This window comes from Gymnoscopelus braueri, assembly GCF_963280865.1.
Source record: "Gymnoscopelus braueri genome assembly, chromosome: 16".
NCBI lineage: Eukaryota > Metazoa > Chordata > Actinopteri > Myctophiformes > Myctophidae > Gymnoscopelus > Gymnoscopelus braueri.
Window position 1 is genome coordinate 47,697,000 of NC_137616.1, and position 23,308 is coordinate 47,720,307.

General features: G+C 40.2%; 1 protein-coding gene and 1 long non-coding RNA gene across 3 annotated transcripts; both read left to right on the forward strand.

The window, feature by feature from the left end:
- The first annotated feature begins 6,067 nt into the window (after positions 1-6,067).
- LOC308103940 (nuclear factor 7, ovary-like) lies at positions 6,068-21,490 on the forward strand. 2 transcript variants are annotated; one of them, XM_080454155.1, is made up of 2 exons: positions 6,068-7,392; positions 21,207-21,490. In XM_080454155.1, exons 1-2 carry the CDS (start codon positions 6,236-6,238, stop codon positions 21,472-21,474), a joined length of 1,425 nt encoding a protein of 474 aa, XP_080310281.1. In that variant the 5' UTR covers positions 6,068-6,235; the 3' UTR covers positions 21,475-21,490. The 2 variants fall into 2 exon arrangements, with proteins under 2 accessions (XP_080310281.1, XP_080310280.1); XM_080454154.1 differs by lacking the exon at positions 6,068-7,392 and having other exon boundaries at positions 19,972-21,490.
- LOC308103942 lies at positions 9,041-12,183 on the forward strand. Its single transcript, XR_013934778.1, has 2 exons — positions 9,041-9,180; positions 9,692-12,183. It is a non-coding gene; the product is annotated as an uncharacterized lncRNA (long non-coding RNA).
- Positions 21,491-23,308: the final 1,818 nt, after the last annotated feature.

Sequence of the window (23,308 nt, forward strand, 5' to 3'; positions counted from 1 at the left end):
GGTTGATGTTGTTACTTGTTAATGTAAAAAGAAAAAACTAAAAAAAAAGTTCCCATCACAAATATTTGGCGGCCCCCCCCTGTAGTAACTCTGAGGATCCCCTAGGGGTCCCGGACCCCTGTTGAAGACCATGTTAATACAATACAACTATAAACAGATCTACAGTGGTAGGTCTCACCACTCTTCTGAAACGTTGACATCTTGTGGTCAGGTAGGACACCTAGTGGTTGACAAGAGGTATTGCATAAAACTTAAATGGAAGCAGAACTTTCCATTATAGCTCAACAGTAAATATTTCTGTTGGAAGGTAGGTTTGAATTCCAGGTAGGATGTGAACGTTATGGATAACAAGTGACAAATGATATGCTTTCAATGCTTTCCGCTACCTCTCTGCAGTGGTGGAAAAAGTACTCAAATTCTTTACTTAAGTAAAAGTACCAATACTGCAATATGAAAATACTCTGTTACAAGTAAAAGTCCAGAATTAAAAATTTACTTGAGTAAAAGTAAAAAAGTATTGGCATCAAAATGTACTTAAATCAAAAGTAAAAGTACTAAATATTTGAAAATAGCCGATCTACAAGCTCACGACGCGTCGCGATGCGACGCGTTGTGAGCTTTTAGATCGGCTACTTTCAAATAGCATAGGTATAAAATAGTTCTAGAGTGGTTAATGTGTGTCTTATAATATAATAATGTATATCTGCAAAGTAACTAGTAAGTTTTCAAATAATTGTAGTGGAGTAAAAGTACAATATTTGCCTCTGAGATGTAGTGGAGTAGAAGTAAAAGTATAGACAATTGAAAATACTCCAGTAAAGTGAAAGTACCTCAAAATTGTACTTAAGTACAGTACTTGAGTAAATATACTTAGTTACTTTACACCACTGCCTCTCTGACATAACTTCTCCCCCCCTGAAACCTCTGACAGCAACACATACAGCATGAAACGTATTTGGACAACTGAAAGTAAGACTTGATTTAACTGCCATAATTATGATTTCATGTTATCTTAAGATTTGTATGGCTGTTTATATGATGTATTTATTGGAAAGTGCTTTTGTTTCGTTGCCACTGTGTGTGTGAAGAGTTTTTATGGTTCTGAATCTGCCCGGAACTAATAGTGTTTTATTGTCAGGGCAGCCAGGGGGACACTGTTGGTGGTAGCACATTTCCTCCATTTGAACAACAGATGAGGGCATAGATATTAGAAACCTAGATACCTCATTGGCCTCTGCAGTTCATTGGGGCGACTTGTATCGCAATACACACGGCTCTTCCGCCCTGCACGGCTGCACCTGCCACTCAAAGTGTCTACTGGCCAATCACAGCGCTCACAGCGCGTTGACTACTGGCCAATCACAGTGCGTCTTTTCCGGGACTTGTCATGCAATGGTTCTCAACCAGTGGTCCGGGAACCACCAGTGGTCCTTGAGGGGGTTCCAGGTGGTACCCAGCTAAATGATGGAGAGTTGATAACCAAATGGACCCTTATATAGATCTTTAAATCTTGAGTATAACATTTCACACTGTCAAGAAGAGTCAAATTGTTAAACATCTACATTACTTACTAAACAAGTACACAATTAGAGAACGTAAATAATTGTTATTTTGACAACATCTAATCGAATGATAACATTCTAAGTTTTGGGTGTGAGAGGCTAAAGCTTATCAAACGGTGGTCCGTGACTCAAATGCTGAATAAATAATGGACCTTGTCACCTTGATATGATAAAGGTTGAAAACCACTGTTCTAATGCATTTACGTCCATTGAAGCAGACGGTCTCTCCACAATTAAAATCATCACAACTCCCTGAATTTTCAACCTATTTTCAAGCGGTAAAGTTTGTCACAAATGCGAGACATGGAGTTATGGATCCAGTAGGCGTAGGCCTATTTGGTTACATCTAAATTGCATATTTTCATACCAAAATACTTTCAAGTAACAGTAATACTCACAAAATATTTTTGTCTCCATTCACTGACAGACTACATGAAATATGCTGGCCACATTGCAGAATTGCCTTTATCTAACATCCTTCATGTTAGCTATTCAGGTCAGAACAGAGCTATCAACTTTGAAAGACTGAAATAATTGTTCATTTGAGAATTTTCTCTTCCAAAAACAGCAACTATAAATGAAAAGTATGTGTTCCATATTTTAATGGCACTGAAAGTATAACATATAACACAAATACTCCAAGACAGCCAAAATAATATCATTCCAAAGTCACAGAGCAGAATATCATAATGGCAATAAAGATAAAATAATACCAGAAGCACATCATTTTCTAGCCATGGTTCACGTGACGCTTGTATACGGGCTAATCATTTTCCACACGAAGCGACCATGTCTTATTTGAATTTCACAAATAGAGTGTGGAGTTTGCCAAGTTCCAACTAACTAGATGCTGCGCACAGCTGCTGCCTCTTAAAGGGTTAAAAGCTGGGTTACAAAATGACCCGCCCCCACCTGCCTCTGATTGGCCTACCGAACTTCCGCGTGTGTGACGCACACGGCAGCCCTGCAGAAGCAGGAAGCGCGCCCGAGATACAGACGCTTCAGAGCCGAATGAGGCGTCTACCTTTATATGTCTATGGATGAGGGAGTTTGAGTTTCCTCCTTCAGGTGGAAAGCTGGTGATGCGAGTTTACGACGAGGTTAGTGGGAATGAGGTTTGTTTGTTTGTTTGTTTGTCTTAAGTTCATTGAGCCTTGAGGTAGTGATACTTGACACTTATGAAACCATTAGCGTTTGATCTAAGTTAGCCCTGGATCAAGACCGTCGTAATGATGTGACCGTCTTGGAGTTTTTTCAAAATAGTCTTTGCACTTTCTCCCTTTTTGGTCCGTACATCTACATAAACGTTCAGATGTCAAATATAAAGTGCTGACCCTATGGCCACGAATGTTACAATGATGTACGGGCCCTCAGAAGTACCCGTATATTCTGTTTTGTTCAATAAAAAGCATTTTAATCCGATCGGTGGCCATTTTATCATAGAGTTATAATGTATCAGAGTGCAATACACCTCCCAACCAATAGGGTCGCGTAGTTGAAAGCTTACAGAGAAAATGGCCACCAATCAGATTACATTGATTTGTATTCAACAATATGTAAGAAACAGGTACTTCTGAGGGCCCTTACATAATTATATCATCTGTGGCCATGGGGTCAGCACTTTATATTTGAAATGTGAATGTTTATGTAGTTGTACGGACCAAAAAGGGCGAAGATGCAAAGACTATTTTTAACAAACTCCAAGACTGTCATATAATATGACAGTCTTGTATCAAGGCTAGATCTAAGTGTGAAAACAAACCATAGCGTTGTCCCAGTTCTGTAGAAATAAACACAATGCTTGTCCTGTCAGAATATAACCAATGGCTTTCACAAAAATCCACTTTTGTCATGTTGCTATGACAGATTTACTGCCATTAATAATCTCTGAATCTGCAGTATTGCATTTTTATAAAGTGTTGTTTTTGTTTTGCTGTGTTTTACACCTACACAATGGTGGAGTAACCAAGTAACTGGATTTACTCAGTACTGTATTCAAGTACAATGTTGAGGTACCTTGAGTATTTATGTTCAGTTCTCTATACAGTACATCTACTTCTCTAAATCTCAGAGGCCAATAATATTGTGCTTTAATTCCACTCCACTGCACTGTATTATTTCAAAACATACATTAACCAATTAAGCCCTATTTTATACTTATAGCCAATTTACAAGCTCACAATGTGCCGCTTTGAGTTGTGAGCTTGTCAATCTGCCTTTTTTGTTTTTTTTTGTGAAATGGGATACTTTGGAAAAGTATATTTTGCTGCAGCAGTACATGTACTTTTACTCAAGCCTGCCGACCTGGACGTTAAATTTTTTTTTTACATAAGTTATAGACGGTCTATTTTCACTATTTGACATACAACAGTACAAAGTAGTATCTTGGTTTAAGTGGTTAAAGGAATTGAATTCACGGAGATGTTGTTGTTTTTGTCACATTCCTGAGCCAATAATCCAACATTTGACTAATTGAAGTTAATAGGAGACCAACAAGCGCAAAATAATATTTATTTGTAAACCTGAATCATCAGTAGGCTCATCAGTGAGTACACTGTGACAGTTGTTTTGGAGTTTATATTATTCTTTATCGTTTAATTTTGGTGTCCTACTGCAGCAGAGTCCTCAATTATTGAATTATTGGGTCAGGAATGCAACAAAAAACAAACAATTCAAGGTTTCATGGGGTGAGTAATTCATAATAAAAAAAAGTTTTGGTTGAACCATTCCTTTAATGCACACCTTCCAGCCTATCAGAAACAAGGATTCAAGTATTATAGTTAACACATTGATTGCCAAGATATTAAACATCGTTTTCTATCCCCTTGCCAGAGTATAATTAGCTAAATCCGATGATATTTGAAACGCTGTGGAACCGACATTGTGTCCCAAAAACACAAACAAAATAGTTCCCGTGGGTTAGCGGGGGGATCTGTGTATCCATAGGAACGACAACGTTCCAACCGCGATCCGCCATTTTGGGGCTTCGGCCCGCTGAAAACTAGTGGTTTTCAATGCAAAAAAATGAAACTGAGTTACAGCTGTTTTTCTGAAAATCCCAAACAGGAAGCGGATGGCTTCCTGTTTTTTTGGAACGACGTCACATTCTACTTCTCTGAATGGCGATCGATCATTCCAAAGCTGTGTTAGGTCGCCCCTTGTGGAATTTTCCCCCAAAAATTAAAGAACACATCAATGCGATCTTGGCAATCAATGTGTTAAGAGAAGAACTGAGATATGTTATTTTTTCTGTTCCTGTTCAACACAGCTGAACCTTACCGGACCACTTGAGACAGGGTGGGATCCAGACCCGGAGGAACCGGACCCAACATTGACCAACCGGACTGTCTTCATCACATTAGGGAGCGTTTCACACTGTCAGAGCTGGTATGTGGACTTCATGTCTGCTATAAAATTACAGTACCACTGGTTGTCTAGGCCCACTATGACTCTTGAGAGTGTACAAATGGATCCAAAAAGGACTCTTACGGGTCCATTTGGTTCCATTTGTACACTCTCAGAGTTACAGACCTGTAAGGGTCCATTTGGAACCCCCTCAAGTAACCCAGATGTATGCAATACTGTATGTATGATCGCATTTGTTTATACATTTCTTTAATGAAGGCTGATTTATTTGTTTTCAAATCTAGGAATGGTTAAAGGGAAGCGTTAAGGAATCAGACCGTTGAGAGGGAATGGTTCAAATCCTACAGGATCCCAACCCTACCTGAGACAACACAGTAAACACAGAGGTTGGTATTTACACTCCTCACTTGCCAAATACACCAGATGTACACCAGATGTACAAGCTGACAACACCTTACCATGAAAAACCATTTTTCTAGAGTGACACCATCTGTGTCCATTCCTGATGCAGGACAGTGGATAGTTAGCATGGTTAATGCAAGGGGATGTGATGAAGGCATGGATGAGTGTCTCAGCAGCAGTGTGTGATAGGCTTGGACGAAGGTGGGCAAAGTTGGGAAGGTGGAAGAAGGCAGTTTTAGGGATCTTGTTGACATGGGACTAAATATGTTATATGCAGGGGTGCAATGCTCACTGGACGGCCTTGCACGCCGTGCCGGAACCTATTTGACCAGGAGCACACGCAGGCACACGCATAGATTTAAAACTACTTTAAATTCGCACCTCAACAAAGTTTTCAAAGGCTCCCGACTCACTAGCGAATTAACATAGGAATAAGCCTAGATGCATATCAATTGTCCATTGTGTGACTTGCAGTGTAGGTGTTAAGTGACGTGCGCGTCACGTCATTGAAATAGAGTGCAATAACATACCAAATGAGCATTGCATGCCTGGTTATATGGGTATTAGATTAAAGGCAAATGTGTTTGTACTTTGCAACAGGTCTGTGGTGGTGTGTCAAAGCTCCACTCCCTGCCAGACTCATCTGAGACGATAAGATTGACCTTCAGATCAAACACAACTTACAGTGAGGAGGACAGACTGTCTTTCCACATCAGCTACAGGAGGGAATACTGACCCAGACCACTGGAACCTGCTGCTGACTCTGTCAGCTGAATGGACTTTAACAACAACCACGATTCACAGTGAAAGTAAACTTCAGGGAACATTCTAGAGGAGGGAGTGTTACTACGACTGACTGACTTCCTGTATTAAGCAGAGTGTTTGTAGCTTCACTCAGAGACTAAATGGCTTCCACGTCGTCTCTTCCAGAAGAGGATTTTTCCTGTCCTGTGTGTCGTGACATCTTTAAATATCCTGTTCTCCTGTCATGTAGCCACAGCTTCTGTAAGGCTTGTCTGCAGGAATGGTGGAGACGGAAGGAAATAAAGCAATGTCCAGTTTGTAAGGAAATACATTCAACAGATAATCTACCCCGTAACCTGGCTCTGAAGAACCTGTGTGAGGCCTTCATACAGGAGAGACGAAGAGCTTCAAAACGTAAGAGAACTTCATCAGGGTCTGAGGATCTCTGCAGTCTGCATGCTGAGAAACTCAAACTGTTCTGTCTGGAATGTCAACAGCCAGTGTGTCTTGTGTGTCGAGATTCTAAAAAACACACCAACCACAGTTTCAGACCCATTGACGAAGCTGCTCTGGATCACAAGGAGGAAGTCCAGAAATCACTGAAGCCTTTACAGGAGAAACTGGAGGTCTTTAATCAAGTTAAAAAGAAAAGTGACCGAACAGCAAAACACATTAAGGTCCAGGTCCGGCACACAGAGAGGCTGATTAAGGAACAGTTTAAGAAGCTTCATCAGTTTCTACAAGAGAAAGAGGAGGCCATCATCACTACACTGAGGGATGAAGAGCAGCAGAAGAGTCAGATGATGAAGGAGAAGATTGAGGGTCTGAACAGAGACATATTAACCCTTTCAAACAACATCAGAGCCATAGAGGAGGAGCTGAGAGCTGAACACATCTCATTCCTGCAGAACTACAAGACCACAATGGAAAGAGTCCAGTTCACACTGCAGGACCCACAGCTGGTCTCAGGATCACTGATAGATGTCACCAAACACCTGGGCAACCTGACCTTCAGAGTCTGGAACAAGATGAAGGACATTGTCTCCTACACTCCTGTCATTCTGGACCCCAACACTGCCCATCCAGTGTTCACCCTCTCTGATGATCTGACCAGTGTGACACATGGAGAAAGACAGAAGCTTCCTGACAACCCAGAGAGGTTTGACGAAGTTGGTCCTGTCCTGGGTTCTGAGGGCTTTAACTCAGGGACTCACAGCTGGAATGTTGAGGTTAGAGACAATACATGCTGGGAAGTGGGTGTGTTAGCAGAGTCTTACCAGAGGAAGGGAGACGGAGGGGGTCAACACTGGGGAATATTGTTAGAGGAAGGTAAATACACAGCAGAGTCCCCATCAGAGTCAGACACTGATCTCTCATTGAAGCAGAATCCTCAAAGGATCAGAGTCCAGCTGGACTGGAATGAAGGAAAGCTGTCATTCTCTGATCCTGATACTAACACACACATACACACCTTCACACATACTTTCACGGACACACTCTTTCCATTAATTTACACTGATGATGATACTGTTCCTCTGAAGATGTTACCAGGGAAGATCAGTGTAACTGTGGAACAATGCAGTTAGACATGATGAGATGATGATGAGTCTATAAGGGGGAATATATTACTCAGTTTAGCAGAATATATGATTATGTTGTGGATTTACGGTGGTAAATAGGTGGTCTCGGACAGTGTGGTTCTCAAACTTTTCAAATTCAAGGACCCCCAAAATCTATATCTATTTGGCTGTGGACCCCCATCTGTTAAGAATTGTGCCAGGGGACCCCCCCATACAAGATTTGTGTTGTCAAATCGTTTTCAAGATTCTTTAGAAAAAAATGCAGATCTTCAATATCATTTTCATGCTATTCCCCCTGGAACGCCCTCAAGGATCCCTGGGGGGGGGGTCACCGCACCACACTTTGAGAACCACTGGTCTATAGGAATCTCCCAAATTGGGATTGGCTCTCTCATGACTTACTGTATATATACACCAAACACCAGTATGGTCCTTTTTTTTTTTTTTTTTTTTTTTTCATCCCAAATTGTTCAGCCCTAGTAAACATTCAACAGCTTTGCTGATTATGTCGTTTTGAATATTACTAGACACTTGTAGTTTTCTTCATGGTCAGACGGCACGCTCACACATGTGCGTCAGAGGCGGTTTAGCCAACCCGTGTTGTCTTGCGGTTTTGTGGCCAGTGCTGGTTTTCTGGTTATGTATTTTGACCAAAGTAGGTCGGAGAGCCTTGTAGTCGGTATCAGCCGAGAACGCCGGGAGTCTGTCCCCGTTACGATGCGCTAATTAGACCCCTGGGAGATGGATTATTGCTGAGGTGGAGCGCTACACCTACCATCAGCTCCCAGTACTTAACCGCATGACTTACCGCACCCCATGCCATGCTATACTCGTACGCTGAGTTTGCGGTGTCCCCGGGATCGAACCCATGACCTTGTGGTCCATAGGCGAGAGCATGGCTCTTTTAATACTCATCTTCCTCATCCTCCTCCTGTCCGACACTCGGTGCCCACCTCTTCGTAATCCTTGGCCACCCTCCAGGCAGTGTTGATTTCGTCGACTAAAACTATGACGAAAAATGTTCGTCTGCTACCTTTTTTCACTGACGAAGACTACATAAAAACTAAGCTATGATGACTCAAACTAAGACTAAATATATTGACAATTTCTTCAACAAATAAAAACTAGACTAAAATGCTAGGGAGGGACTAGTGGAGAAGAGATCCAGTAGAACTAAAAGACAACACATTTTATGTTTGGCTGCAGTCTGTTGCGCTCTGAAAATATCAGATCTACAAGCTCACAACGCGTCGCGACGCGTTGTGAGCTTGTAGATCTGATATTTTCAGCATGCAACCAAGTGTAAGATCAGCCATTACGACGCCATCAAGGCACCGGCAAACATACATTTTAGTCGACTAAATCAACTGCAGATTTAGTTGACAAACATTTCAGATCACAAAAATATGACTAAAACTTGAATACGAATTTGCTTTCAAAATCAACACTACCTCCAGAGCCACGTCCTCTCGGTGGCCTCAGAGAACTCTCCCTCCTCCATCCCCTCACCAGCGTTACCAGCAGTGGTGGAAAGTAACTAAGTACATTTACTTAAGTACTGTACTTAAGTAAAATTGAGGTATTTGTACTTTACTTGAGTATTTCCAATTTCCAATACTTTTACTTCTACTCCACTACATCTCAGAGGCAAATATTGTACTTTAACTCCACTACAATTATTTGAGAACATTAGTTACTAGTTACTTTTCAGATATAAATTATGATATTATGAAACATACATTAATCACTTTAGCCCTGTTTTATACATAGGCTATTTGAAAATAGCCGATCTACAAGCTCACAACGCGTCGCGAAGCGACGCGTTGTGAGCTTGTAGATCTGCTATTTTCAAACATTTTGGTACTTTTACTTTTGGTACTTTAAGTACATTTTGATGCCAATACTTTTGTACTTTTACTCAAGTACATTTTTAATTCTGGACTTTTACTTGTAACAGAGTATTTTTATTTTGCAGTATTGGTACTTTTACTTAAGTAAAGAATTTGAGTACTTTTTCCACCACTGGTTACCAGTGAGGGGGGACTCTGTTTTTGGGACTCATAGACAGGAAAAAGGTAGACGCCGCCTTGGACTCTGGGCTGTATGTCACCGCGGGCGCCATATTGTGGAGGGGAACTCATAATGGGCATGCGGCGCGGGGCAAGCTCGCGTTACAATTCATGCAACTCCATTCAGCGAAGATCCGGCGATGACGCGCTGTGATTGTGTGAAAATAGCAAATCTATACAAGCTCACAACAAGCCACGCTGCCTGCGACGTGTTGTGAACTTGTAGATCAGATATTTTCCACTTCTTGTACACCAGCCACCATTCTACAACAAAGTATAATACAGGGCTATGTGGTTGATCAGACCAATCAATTTCATCAGACCAATCACTGTACGATTTTAAAAAAAAATCTATTTTAATTATTTTGTGTCGATTCGATACATATATATTTATATTATATAAACTTCTCGATTATGTGGTTATAAGTGCTCCTTCGGGTCCCAAGTTGTCGTCTTTGCACAGTGCTGCTGCTGATGTTGTAGGATTGCGTGCCGATATTTTCAAGGGGGTTGGTTGTCGGGGAAGACTTTCTAGGGGCTGCCGGAGTCTTCCGGGGAGGTTTGGCAGTAAGAGCCTCTGGTTAGCCAGACGTTTGGTGACCTTGGCGAGCAGCCTGCAGGGTCGTAATGGTCCGTCATGGAGGTAGTTGGCATCAAAGAACTTCTTGAAACAACTGAACAAACTCAAAGTTGTCCTTTTTGGTTGCTTATCCTATTGGTTAAAAAAACTTCGGTTTTGATATTATTTTCAGTTAATTGCCCTGCCCTATAACTACAGCGCTTATCGGTTGACACCAGTGGTGGAAAAAGTAAAGTTACTTTACCCGCTCAAAACATTCACCAGTGTTGGAATCTATACGCGCTGCACGGTCGGGAAGCTCCGCCCTTTTTAGCTTCTCATAGAATGGAAGAGATCGGGAGGCTGGCACTTCTGACACGTGCGTGTGTGTGCGTGTGTGTGAGCGTGCCTTTAATTTAATTCACGTGCACTCTCAGTGGAATTAAGCCAACCAACTCTGCTTTCCTGTCATTCACCCTCATTGCAAGTTGTTTCTAAGCACACTGTATATATTCAGAGTGGTCCTTTTCATTTCAATGGCTGTTTAACTGTATTGTTGCCCTAAGAAAAACAGGTGGTAGATGACATTTTTTTGGGGGTGTCTGTCTGGTGCCTTTTACTGGTGGCGGTCGGACAGACCACCATGCCAGAGGTGTCATTTGGGGGTTACGGCAGGGGATGGAAATAATCATATAGCAATCACAATGCTATCCAGAATATTGGTTTTCTCCACATCTGAAATGTTTTTTTCTTTTCTTCATGCAGAATAATCTGATTTTATAGATTGCCGCTCTACATGTGTCTACATGCGACGCATGTTATAGACCTGTGTGTTCTTGTCTGAAACCATCCGCTTTCAACCATGTGTCCCTATTAAGTCATTGTTTTTGTTTTACAATATTGAAAATAGCTGATCTACAAGGGGCTATTTTAGCTGGTACGTTTTTTCTTTCTTCTTTTTTGTCACCATCTATCTCGTTTGTGAAATGACGCCTCTGGTCCATAGCAAGTGTCAGTTCATTGTCTTTAAAGCTGCAATCTGTACGTTTTATGTCTCTGCCGGTGGAGAGGTAATTCCATCTGACCACTCAACACAGCAGCCGAAAGGCTACCAGAAAAAAGTTGGAAACTGCTGATCTATAGTGTGCAATCTGATGTACCGTCTGCTTCAAAGGACTTCTGTCTGATGGCAGAGTAGAGCAACATGTACTAGTTATATTGTATTAATACAGATTGGTCAAAAATAACCTTTGATTGATTCAAACAAATTCCAGATAGTAGCTTTGCCTAGTATAGTCAGATGAGATTATGAAGAAGTTGTTCACACACACAAAACACTATAAAAAGATGTTTGGAAGCCGCCTTGGGGTGCAAACATGCTGTTCTTCACATTATTCTTGCATTTTTTTTTATTTCTTGTAATTCACACAACAAGCAACTTGCTCCTTTGCCTTATCAGTCATTTCATGTACTCTACACACAACCCATTAAAATCATCTTGAAGTCACACTTGGCTCAGCGAGGTGGCGGTCATCAATACAGCCAGACTTGATGAACATAATTTTGTCGCTGTCGGGCAGAAACCTCTTTAAATTAACGCCCGACTTGATCATACTACAGCGTCACTCAAAAGTAGCAGATCTACAAGCTCGAAGCGACGCGTTTGAGCTTTGTCGAGCTGCTACTTTCACTATGTTTCTATTTGAATTCTGAAAAGTAACAGTTTTTGGACTTTATGAGGTTTCCACCCGACAGACGATTTACAGCATGTCGACAACATACTCTGTTCTCGTGAAGCTCTTTTCTGTGTCATTGACCCATAATATGTTTCTTCCATGTTTTCAGTTAAGTTACATTAAAATGTTAACGTCTGAAGGGTTTCATTAAAGTTGTTATAAGTAACTGTAGTGTTAACTTTATCCTTTTACTAATTTCACCATCACACCATAATAATAATAATAATGTGAAGTATGAAATCCATAATATTAATCCTCAAACCAACCAGGTAAATTATATGACTTTCCTTATTCATATTTGCCTTGAAGATGGGCTTTAAAAATACTAATAATTATATATATCCAGCATGGTCAGTACACCACTAGTAGTTTTGGCTCTGTGGGCAGGTGCCAAGTCCTGCTGGAAAAGGAAATCAGCATCTCCATAAAGCTTGTCAACATACGGAAGCACAAAGTGCTCTAAAATATCCTGATAGATGGCTGTGTTGACTCTGGACTTGATGAAACACAGTGGATGACAACACCAGCAGATGACATGCATCATCACTGACAGTGAAAACTTCACACTGGGGTCAACACAGCCAACACAAATAATAACCGCAGATCTGATATCATCTAGAAAAGGCACTTTATGTAGAAACTGCTGCGTGGGCTGAAAACAAATGATAGGATTTTACTAGAAATATATATATATATATATATATATATATATATATATATATATATATATATATATATATATATATATATATATATATATATATATATATATATATATATACACACACACACACACACACACACACACACACACACACACACACACACACACTTATAAACTTTTTTTAATGGATTTCATAGCTTCATAGACTTGTTTGACAGCACTGTCATTGTGTAGCGTTGTGTTGGAATCATGTAAAGTTGTATTTTCAGACAATTAACCACTTAAACCCTCAATACTTAGAAAACTGCCTACAGCCATACCTATTTGCTGATCTGCTATTTTCGGCCAATGTAGAACAGGGATAGCAACTGGGTTGATGTTGTTACTTGTTGTTAATGTAAAAAGAAAAAAAAAAAAAAAACGTTCCCATCACAAATATTTGGCGGGCCCCCCCAGTAGTAACTCTGAGGATCCCCTAGGGGTCCCGGACCCCTGTTGAAGACCATGTTAATACAATGCAACTATAAACAGATCTACAGTGGTAGGTCTCACCACTCTTCTGAAACGTTGACATCTTGTGGTCAGGTAGGACACCTAGTGGTTGACAAGAGGTATTGCATAAAACTGAAATGGAAGCATAACTTTCCATTATAGAGCGTCGCAGTTCCCGCCCACTTCCTGTTTTTTTTGGTGCCGGAAGAAAAAACTCAATGCATTTTTCCATTGACATTTCCAAAAATATTTATATCTATTAATTTAAGCCTCGAATCAAGCCATCATGACATGACATGAATCATGACCATAAAACGTTTGATTCTGTGATAAAAAAAAATTGAAAACGGCAAAACAAAGGGTATTTATTAAATATAGTATATCATATAATTAAATATAAAATTTAAAAAAATCACAGAAAAAAACGTTTTATGGTCATGATTCATGTCATCTCATGATGGCTTGATTCGAGGCTTAAATTAATAGATATAAATATTTTTGGAAATGTCAATGGAAAAATGCATTGAGTTTTTTCTTCCGGCACCAAAAAAAACAGGAAGTGGGCGGGAACTGCGACGCTCTATAGATGGGTTTCCGCGCGACGTCATCACAGAGCAGAGTGTGCATTCTGCGCATGCGGGAGGTAGAACGACCCGGAAGTGCCATTCACTCTATTGTTATTTTCGGGATTTAGATAGGCATAATGCTGCTATTATAGGCAGAATAGGCATAATGCTGCTATTATATACAGACAGATCCAACTTCCGACAAATCATTTTTATTGAGTAAAGAAGATATTACAAACTGCATCATTTAATCTACTTTCATTAAACCCGGTGAAGACCATTTATTTTATCAATGTACAGTGGCCAGAGATGCTGCGGGTAATAGCGCCCTCTACAGGCTCTTCCCTCCACTGCGCGCGCATCATCCTCAATGTTTACAAACGGGAAACCCATCTATAGCTCAACAGTAAATATTTCTGTTGGGAGGTAGGTTTGAATTCCAAGTAGGATTTGAAAGTTATGGATAACAAGTGACAAATGATATGCTTTCAATGTTTTACGCTACCTCTCTGCAGTGGTGGAAAAAGTACTCAAATTCTTTACTTAAGTAAAAGTACCAATACTGCAATATAAAAATACTCTGTTACAAGTAAAAGTCCAGAATTCAAAATTTACTTGAGTAAAGGTACAAAAGTATTAGCATCAAAATGTACTTAAAGTATCAAAAGTAAAAGTACTAAATATTTGAAAATAGCAGATCTACAAGCTCACGACGCGTTGTGAGCTTTTAGATCGGCTATTTTCAAATAGCATTGGTATAAAATAGTTCTAGAGTGGTTAATGTGTGTCTTATAATATAATAATGTATATCTGCAAAGTAACTAGTAAGTTTTCAAATAATTGTAGTGGAGTAAAAGTACAATATTTGCCTCTGAGATGTAGTGCAGTAGAAGTAAAAGTATAGACAATTGAAAATACTCCAGTAAAGTGAAAGTACCTCAAAATTGTACTTAAGTACAGTACTTGAGTAAATATACTTAGTTACTTTACACCATTGCCTCTCTGACATAACTTCTCCCCCCTGAAACCTCTGACAGCAACACATACAGCATGAAACATATTTGGACAACTGAAAGTAAGACTTGATTTAACTGCAATAATTATGATTTCATATTATCTTAAGATTTGTATTGCTGTTTATATGATGTATTTATTGGAAAGTGTTTTTGTTTCGTTGCCACTGTGTGTGTGTGAAGAGTTTTTATGGTTCTGAATTTGCCCGGAACTAATAGTGTTTTGTTGTCAGGGCAGCCAGGTGGACACTGTTGGTGGTAGCACATTTCCTCCATTTGAACAACAGATGAGGGAGCTTATACTTTATGTGAGGGAGTAAGTTTGAGTTTCCTCCTTCAGGTGGAAAGCTGGTGATGCGAGTTTACGAGGTTAGTGGGAATGAGGTTTGTTTGTTTGTTTGTTTGTTTGTCTTAAGTTCATTGAGCCTTGAGGTAGTGATACTTGACACTTATGAAACCATTAGCGTTTGATCTAAGTTAGCCCTGGATCAAGACGGTCGTAATGATGTGACCGTCTTGGAGTTTTTTCAAAATAGTCTTTGCACTTTCTCCCTTTTTGGTCCGTACATCTACATAAACGTTCAGATGTCAAATATAAAGTGCTGACCCTATGGCCACGAATGTTACAATGATGTACGGGCCTTCAGAAGTACCCGTATATTCTGTTTTGTTCAATAAAAAGCATTTTAATCCGATTTGTGGCCATTTTCTCATAGAGTTATAATGTATCAGAGTGCAATACACCTCCCAACCAATAGGGTCGCGTAGTTGAAAGCTTACAGAGAAAATGGCCACCAATCAGATTAAATTGATTTTTATTCAACAATATGTAAGAAACAGGTACTTCTGAGTGCCCGTACATAATTATATCATCTGTGGCCATGGGGTCAGCACTTTATATTTGAAATTTTAATGTTTATGTAGTTTTACGGACCAAAAAGGGCAAAGATGCAAAGACTATTTTTAACAAACTCCAAGACTGTTATATAATATGACAGTCTTGTATGAAGGCTAGATCTAAGTTTGAAAATAAACCATAGCGTTGTCCCAGTTCTGTAGAAATAAACACAATGCTTGTCCTGTCAGTATATAATCAATGGCTTTCACAAAAATCCACTTTTGTCATGTTGTTATGACAGATTTACTGCCATTAATAATCTCTGAATCTGCAGTAGGCTATTGCATTTTTATAAAGTGTTGTTTTTGTTTTGCTGTGTTTTACACCTACACAATGGTAGAGTAACCAAGTAACTGGATTTACTCAGTACTGTATTCAAGTACAATGTTGAGGTACCTTGAGTATTTACATGTTCAGTTCTCTATACAGTACATCTACTTCACTAAATCTCAGAGGCCAATAATATTGTGCTTTAATTCCACTGCACTGCACTTATGTATTATTTCAAAACATACATTAACCAATTAAGCCCTATTTTATACTTATAGCCAATTTACAATCTCACAATGTGCCGCTTCGAGTTGTGAGCTTGTCAATCTGCCTTTTTGGGATTTTTTTGTGAAATGGGATACTTTGGAAAAGTATATTTTGCTGCAGCAGTACATGTTGTACTTTTACTCAAGCCTGCCTACCTGGACGTTATTATTTTTTTTACATAAGTTATAGACGGTCTATTTTCACTATTTGACATACAACAAAGTAGTATCTTGGTTTAAGTGGTTAAAGGAATTGAATTCACGGAGATGTTGTTGTTTTTGTCACATTCCTGAGCCAATAATCCAACATTTGACTAATTGAAGTTAATAGGAGACCAACAAGCGCAAAATAATATTTATTTGTAAACCTGAATTTTCGTTTGTTTGTGTGTCCGGTCCGTCCATCTGTCTGTGAACAAATCTCAGGCACCGTTGGCCCGGTCGCTGCGAAACTGTGCACACACACTCCCTGGATGCCAATTCAGAACCGCTGCCCCAAATTCTTCACATGGGCCTGTTATAGTGCCACCAGGAGACCGATTTGTGCAAAACCCATTTTTTGATATTACTCCTACAGATTTTATCCAAACATCACACAAATCGGTACACAGTATCTCTATAGTCATGTGATCAACACGGATCTGTCTGATTTTCCACATTCCATCCTGATTGGCTAAGGTTGGCTTCCAAAGTTTGCAGGATTGGTCCATTTTGAACAAAATGCCTCAAATCATGAACGCAGCTTGCGATTTCTGTGAAATCTCGCACGCACATTCCCACTAGTCCGAGGAACAAATGCCACTTGAACGTTTTCAAATCAGCCTCATGGTGGCGCTATAAAAGGCCAATTTGCATTTTTAACTGTAACTGCACCGATCTGCGTGAAACTTTGCACGCATACTCCCTAGAGGCCAAAGAAAAACATCTGCCCTGCATTTTTCACATTAGCCTTTTATAGCGCCACCAGGAGGCCGACTTATGTAAAACACATATTTTGAGATTAAGCGTTCATATTTTATCCAAATTTCACGCAAATCGGTACACATGATCTCTATAGTCATGTGATCAAGATGGGTCTATTTGATTTTTCATATTCCATCCTGATTGGCTAACATTGACATCTAAAGTTTGCAGGAGTGGCCCGTTTTGAACAAAATGCCGCAAATCATGAACGCAGCGTCCGATTGTGGTGGAACTTTACACGTACATTCGCACTGCGTTGAAGAACAAACGCCACCCTTTTCACATTGCCCTATTATAGCGCCACCAGGAGGCCGATTCTTTTTTTTTATATTACTCCTACACATTTTGTCCAAACATCATGCAAATCAGTACACATTATCTCTATAGTCAAGTGATCAAGATGGTTCCGTCCGATTTTTTATATTCCATCCTGATTGGCAAATTCATTGCTGGCCCACAATAACCTACCTGACCTGGCGGAGACCTGTGCTCCGAGGAGTTCTTTATCGTTTAATTGTGGTGTCCTACCGCAGCAGAGTCCTCAATTATTGAATTATTGGGTCAGGAATGCAACAAAAAACAAACAATTCAAGGTTTCATGGGGTGAGTAATTCATAATAAAAAAAAGTTTTGGTTGAACCATTCCTTTAATGCACACCTTCCAGCCTATCAGAAACAAGGATTCAAGTATTATAGTTAACACATTGATTGCCAAGATATTAAACATAGTTTTCTATCCCCTTGCCAGCGTATAATTACCTCAATCCGATGATATTTGAAACGCTGTGGAACCGACATTGTGTCCCAAAAACACAAACAAAATAGTCCCCATGGGTTAGCGGGGGGGATCTGTGTATCCATAGGAACGACAACGTTCCAACCGCGATCCGCCATTTTGGGGCTTCGGCCCGCTGAAAACTAGTGGTTTTCAATGCAAAAAAAAATAAACTGAGTTACAGCTGTTTTTCTGAAAATCCCAAACAGGAAGCGGATGGCTTCCTGTTTTTTTGGAACGACGTCACATTCTACTTCTCTGAATGGCGATCGATCATTCCAAAGCTGTGTTAGGTCGCCCCTTGTGGAATTTTCCCCAAAAAATGATATACAATGATATGCTATACAATTACAGTACCACTGGTTATCTTACTTTTTAGTTTCAAGGCCCACTATGTACTATTGAGAGTGTACAAATGGATCCAAAAAGGACCCTTACGGGTCCATTTGGTTCCATTTGTACACTCTCGGAGTTACAGACCTGTAAGGGTCCATTTGGAACCCCCTCAAGTAACCCAGATATATGCAATACTGTATGTATGATCGCATTTGTTTATACATTTCTTTAATGAAGGCTGATTTATTTGTTTTCAAATCTAGGAATGGTTAAAGGGAAGCGTTAAGGAATCAGACCGTTGAGAGGGAATGGTTCAAATCCTACAGGATCCCAACCCTGCCTGAGACAACACAGTAAACACAGAGGTTGGTATTTACACTCCTCACTTGCCAAATACACCAGATGTACAAGCTGACAACACCTTACCATGAAAATCTTTCATTTCATTTTTTTTGTGTCCATTCCTGATGCAGGACAGTGGATAGTTGGCATGGTTAATGCAAGGGACACTTTTCCCCTTGGTGATCAATACAACTCTAATGCATATCAGATAGGGGCTTTCTAGTATCCTCATTCACTTCATATCAAACCACTTTTCCCTTTTTTGCTAAACAAAGTTTTTGTCCAAACATCACGCAAATCGGTAGACATTATCTTTATAGTCATGTGCTCAAGACGGAGCTGTCCTATTTTGAACATTGCTGGCCCACAATAACCTACCTGACCTTCATTCTGCATTGGTGAACAATATACAGTATAATAATGATGTCTACAGGCAAAACACGTGGAGTGAAGCTTTCCAGTTATTGCACTGGAAAGCTTCCAGATTTGCACATGCTCAGGTTTCAGTTAGCCTCGCGTGGCCAGACAATATCACGCGACACACTGCGTGGATATTAGTCTGGTCCCTATCAACGATAGATTTTTTTCCAAGGGGCGGTTACAAAAAGATCCAAACAGACTCTATTGGTTAGACCTAAACCAATCAGAGCAGTGCTTCCTTGTACGAACCAATCAGAGCAGTGCTTCCTTGTACGTCATTGCTCCAAATAAGGTGATAATCCCGCCCACATTTGGATACTGGGCCCTGATTGGTCCCTCATGACATCGGAGGGAGAGAAATGAAATCTCTATTGAGGGGGGCCAGACCTAATCTGCCGAGGGCTAAAGTGCGATGCAATTTTGCAAAGGCAGATTCGTCTGGAACCAGGCTAGGTTTCAGTACCTTCGATAGGCATTGTCCCACTTTGAGTAAAAGAGGAACTATTTCTAAAATAAATAAAATATTTTTAATTTTATAAGCAATTATAATGTATTAAGGCATATAAGGCTTGTTAGCCAGCGATCCTTTTAAGTATAGGCTCTGCCTCCCTCCCCCTCTATTGTTTCCTGTCTATACTAATTATATAGGAAATAAAAGACTGTCCTGACTGTGATTATATCTCATTCACGTTTGTTTGTGTGTGTGTGTACTTTGCAACAGGTCTGTGGTGGTGTGTCAAAGCTCCGCCCCCTGCCAGACTCATCTGAGACGATTAGATTGACCTTCAGATCAAACACAATTTCCAGTGAGGAGGACAGACTGTCTTTCCACATCAGCTACAGGAGGGAATACTGACCCAGACCACTGGAACCTGCTGCTGACTCTGTCAGCTGAATGGACTTTAACAACAACCACGATTCACAGTGAAAGTAAACTTCAGGGAACATTCTAGAGGAGGAAGTGTTACCATCACTGACTGATTTCCTGTATTGAGCAGAGTGTTTGTAGCTTCACTCAGAGACTAAATGGCTTCCACGTCGTCTCTTCCAGAAGAGGATTATTCCTGTCCTGTGTGTCGTGACATCTTTAAAGATCCTGTTATACTGTCATGTAGCCACAGCTTCTGTAATGCTTGTCTGCAGGAATGGTGGAGACAGAAGACAATAAAGCAATGTCCAGTTTGTAAGGAAATACATTCAACAGATCATCTACCCCGTAACCTAGCTCTGAAGAACCTGTGTGAGGCCTTCATACAGGAGAGACAGAGAGCTTCAAAACGTAAGAGAACGTGGTCAGGGTCTGAGGATCTCTGCAGTCTGCATGCTGAGAAACTCAAACTGTTCTGTTTGGAATGTCAACAGCCAGTGTGTGTTGTGTGTCGAGATTCTAAAAAACACACCAACCACAGTTTCAGACCCATCGATGAAGCTGTTCTGGATCACAGGGAGGAAGTCCAGAAATTACTGAAGCCTTTACAGGAGAAACTGCAGGTCTTTAATGAAGATAAAAAGCAAAGTAACCTAACAGCGAAACACATTAAGGTCCAGGCCCAGCACACAGAGAGGCAGATTAAGGAACAGTTTCAGAAGCTTCATCAGTTTCTACAAGAGGAAGAGGAGGCTCGCATCACTGCGCTGAGGGAGGAAGAGCAGCTGAAGAGTCAGATGATGAAGAAGAAGATTGAGGGTCTGAACAGAGACATATTAACCCTTTCAAACAACATCAGAGCCATAGAGGAAGAGCTGAGAGCTGAAGACATCTCATTCCTGCAGAACTACAAGACCACAATGGAAAGAGTCCAGTTCACACTGCAGGACCCACAGCTGGTCTCAGGACCACTGATAGACGTGACCAAACACTTGGGCAACCTGACCTTCAGAGTCTGGAACAAGATGAAGGACATTGTCTCCTACACTCCTGTCATTCTGGACCCCAACACTGCCCATCCAGCATACACCCTGTCTGATGATCTGACCAGTGTGAGAGATGGAGAGAAACAGCAGCTTCCTGACAACCCAGAGAGGTTTGACAAAGTTGGCTTTGTCCTGGGTTCTGAGGGCTTTAACTCAGGGACTCACAGCTGGGATGTTGAGGTTGGAGACAATGCAGACTGGTCACTGGGTGTGTTAGCAGAGTTTTACAAGAGGAAGGGAGTCGGAGCGGGTCAGCACTGGAGAATAAGGTTCTATGAAGGTGAATACACAGCATACTCCTCATCAGGGTCAGACACTGTTCTCTCATTGAAGCAGAAACCTCAGAGGATCAGAGTCCAGCTGGACTGGAATGAAGGAAAGCTGTCATTCTCTGATCCTGATACTAACACACACATACACACCTTCACACACACTTTCACTGACACACTCTTTCCATTCATTTACACTGATGATGATACTGTCCCTCTGAAGATATTACCTGGGAAGATCAGTGTAACTGTGGAACAATGCAGTTAGACATGATGATGATTGTGATGATGATGGTAAGACATGTTTCTTTAAAGGGGAATATTACCCAGTTGTGATTGTGTTGTGTCAATGACAATCAACACTAATCTAGCGTATCTCCTAAAGCAACACTTTAGGAGATACGCTTAACATATTTGGTGCCTGGGACCCCCATCCTCTAGAAGAGAAGATGTATGTTAAAACACAAAAATTATTCAAAACAGTTTTTGGAAGATATTTCCCCAAAAATAGCAGATGTACAAGCTTTGAGCTTGCAGATCTGCTATTTTTGAATAGCCAACATTTAAATGGATAAAGTGGTTAAAATGCTATATTAACTATACCCCCTGGAACCCCCCCAAGGACCCCTGGGGGTCTCCGGACCCCACTTTGAGAAGCACTGTCCTAAAGCAGTGATTCTCATCCTATGTTTTTTTTTTCTTTAAACCTGTAAAAATGAGTTTTCATTGTTATCCTGATACATTTAAATCCATATTTAACAGGATAACAATGAAAACTCAGTTTTTTTCTCTGATCTGTGATGTCATCAAAATGTCCATATTGTGATGATGTCATGTTTTTATGGATCACACCTATTGTTTCTAGTGATGGTTAATATTATGCTTCTTATTTTCATTTGATCTATTATACAAGGAAAACAACACCAATATGTGTTAAAACTGACTAACTTTTACTTTACTAAAAATGACTGATTTACTTTACTTTGTCCTTTTGGTAACAAAGAATTAGAGAATAAATAAATGTAGTGAAAAGGATGAATACACTCAAAGGGATCGATAAGGAGAAGGAATGATTTAATATAATCAACTGAAAGTTTAAATACAGTGAGTCAAGTTGCTATTTTTGTTTTGTCTTTTAATTTGTGGGTCTTCATACTCGCTGAACTGTCCTGTCAGCTGTTTTTCTTTTCATTCAGTCTCTTAAATGAGATGGAAGACTATCTGTTGCTGATGTGTTATGGGACTGCATTCCTAATTAAAGTCTGACTATAGAAACATGATCTGAAGTCATGGTTGTTTTTATAGTGAGGTAGTGGATGCATGTGTGATTCTAGTCTAGTCTTACTGCAGGGTGTGTTGGCATGACGTCTGTGACTAAAACTGCTGTGTAGTTATTTTGTATTTGAAGAAATTTCATACTAAATTAATTTAATTACAATCATTTTCAACATTTAGAGTGTTTGTGTTTTGTACTGCATCATAATGATGAAAGCATAAAGGAAGTCTAGCATTATAATGATAATACTACAATGAATTGCTTTTCTTAGTACTCAACGTCGCTTTACAAAACGGAACATTTAATTAAAACTAGATTAAAAAGTTAAAAACTATAGAAGTAAAGGTAAAAAAGGAGGGATCAGGTAGGGAATGCTAGTCTGAAAAGGTTGGTTTTGAACGTGGCGAGGGTGGGAGCAGCTTTGATGTGAGGTGGGAGTGAGTTCCATGGGGGTCACAGAGAAGGCCCCGTCACCCCAGGTTGGTTTCTTTGTTCTGGGGATGTCCAGGAGGTTGGCATCACCCGACCCCCAAATTGATATGTATTTGGCCGTGGATCCCCATCTTAAAATATTTGGTGCCAGGGACCCCCGTCCCCTAGAAAAATGACTTTGAAGATGTCACAAGAAACAAACCATCATGATTCCCCAACCAAATGTAAATCTGACCTAAAAACATGGCTGTTCTCAAAATGTAATTGGACTCCCTCAGTGACCTCCACGGAAGGACCCCAGTGTGAGTTAATATACATAGTTACTGTCCACTACTGTTCAATGGTTTAAGAGTAAATATACATAGTTACTGTCCACTACTGTTCAATGGTTTAA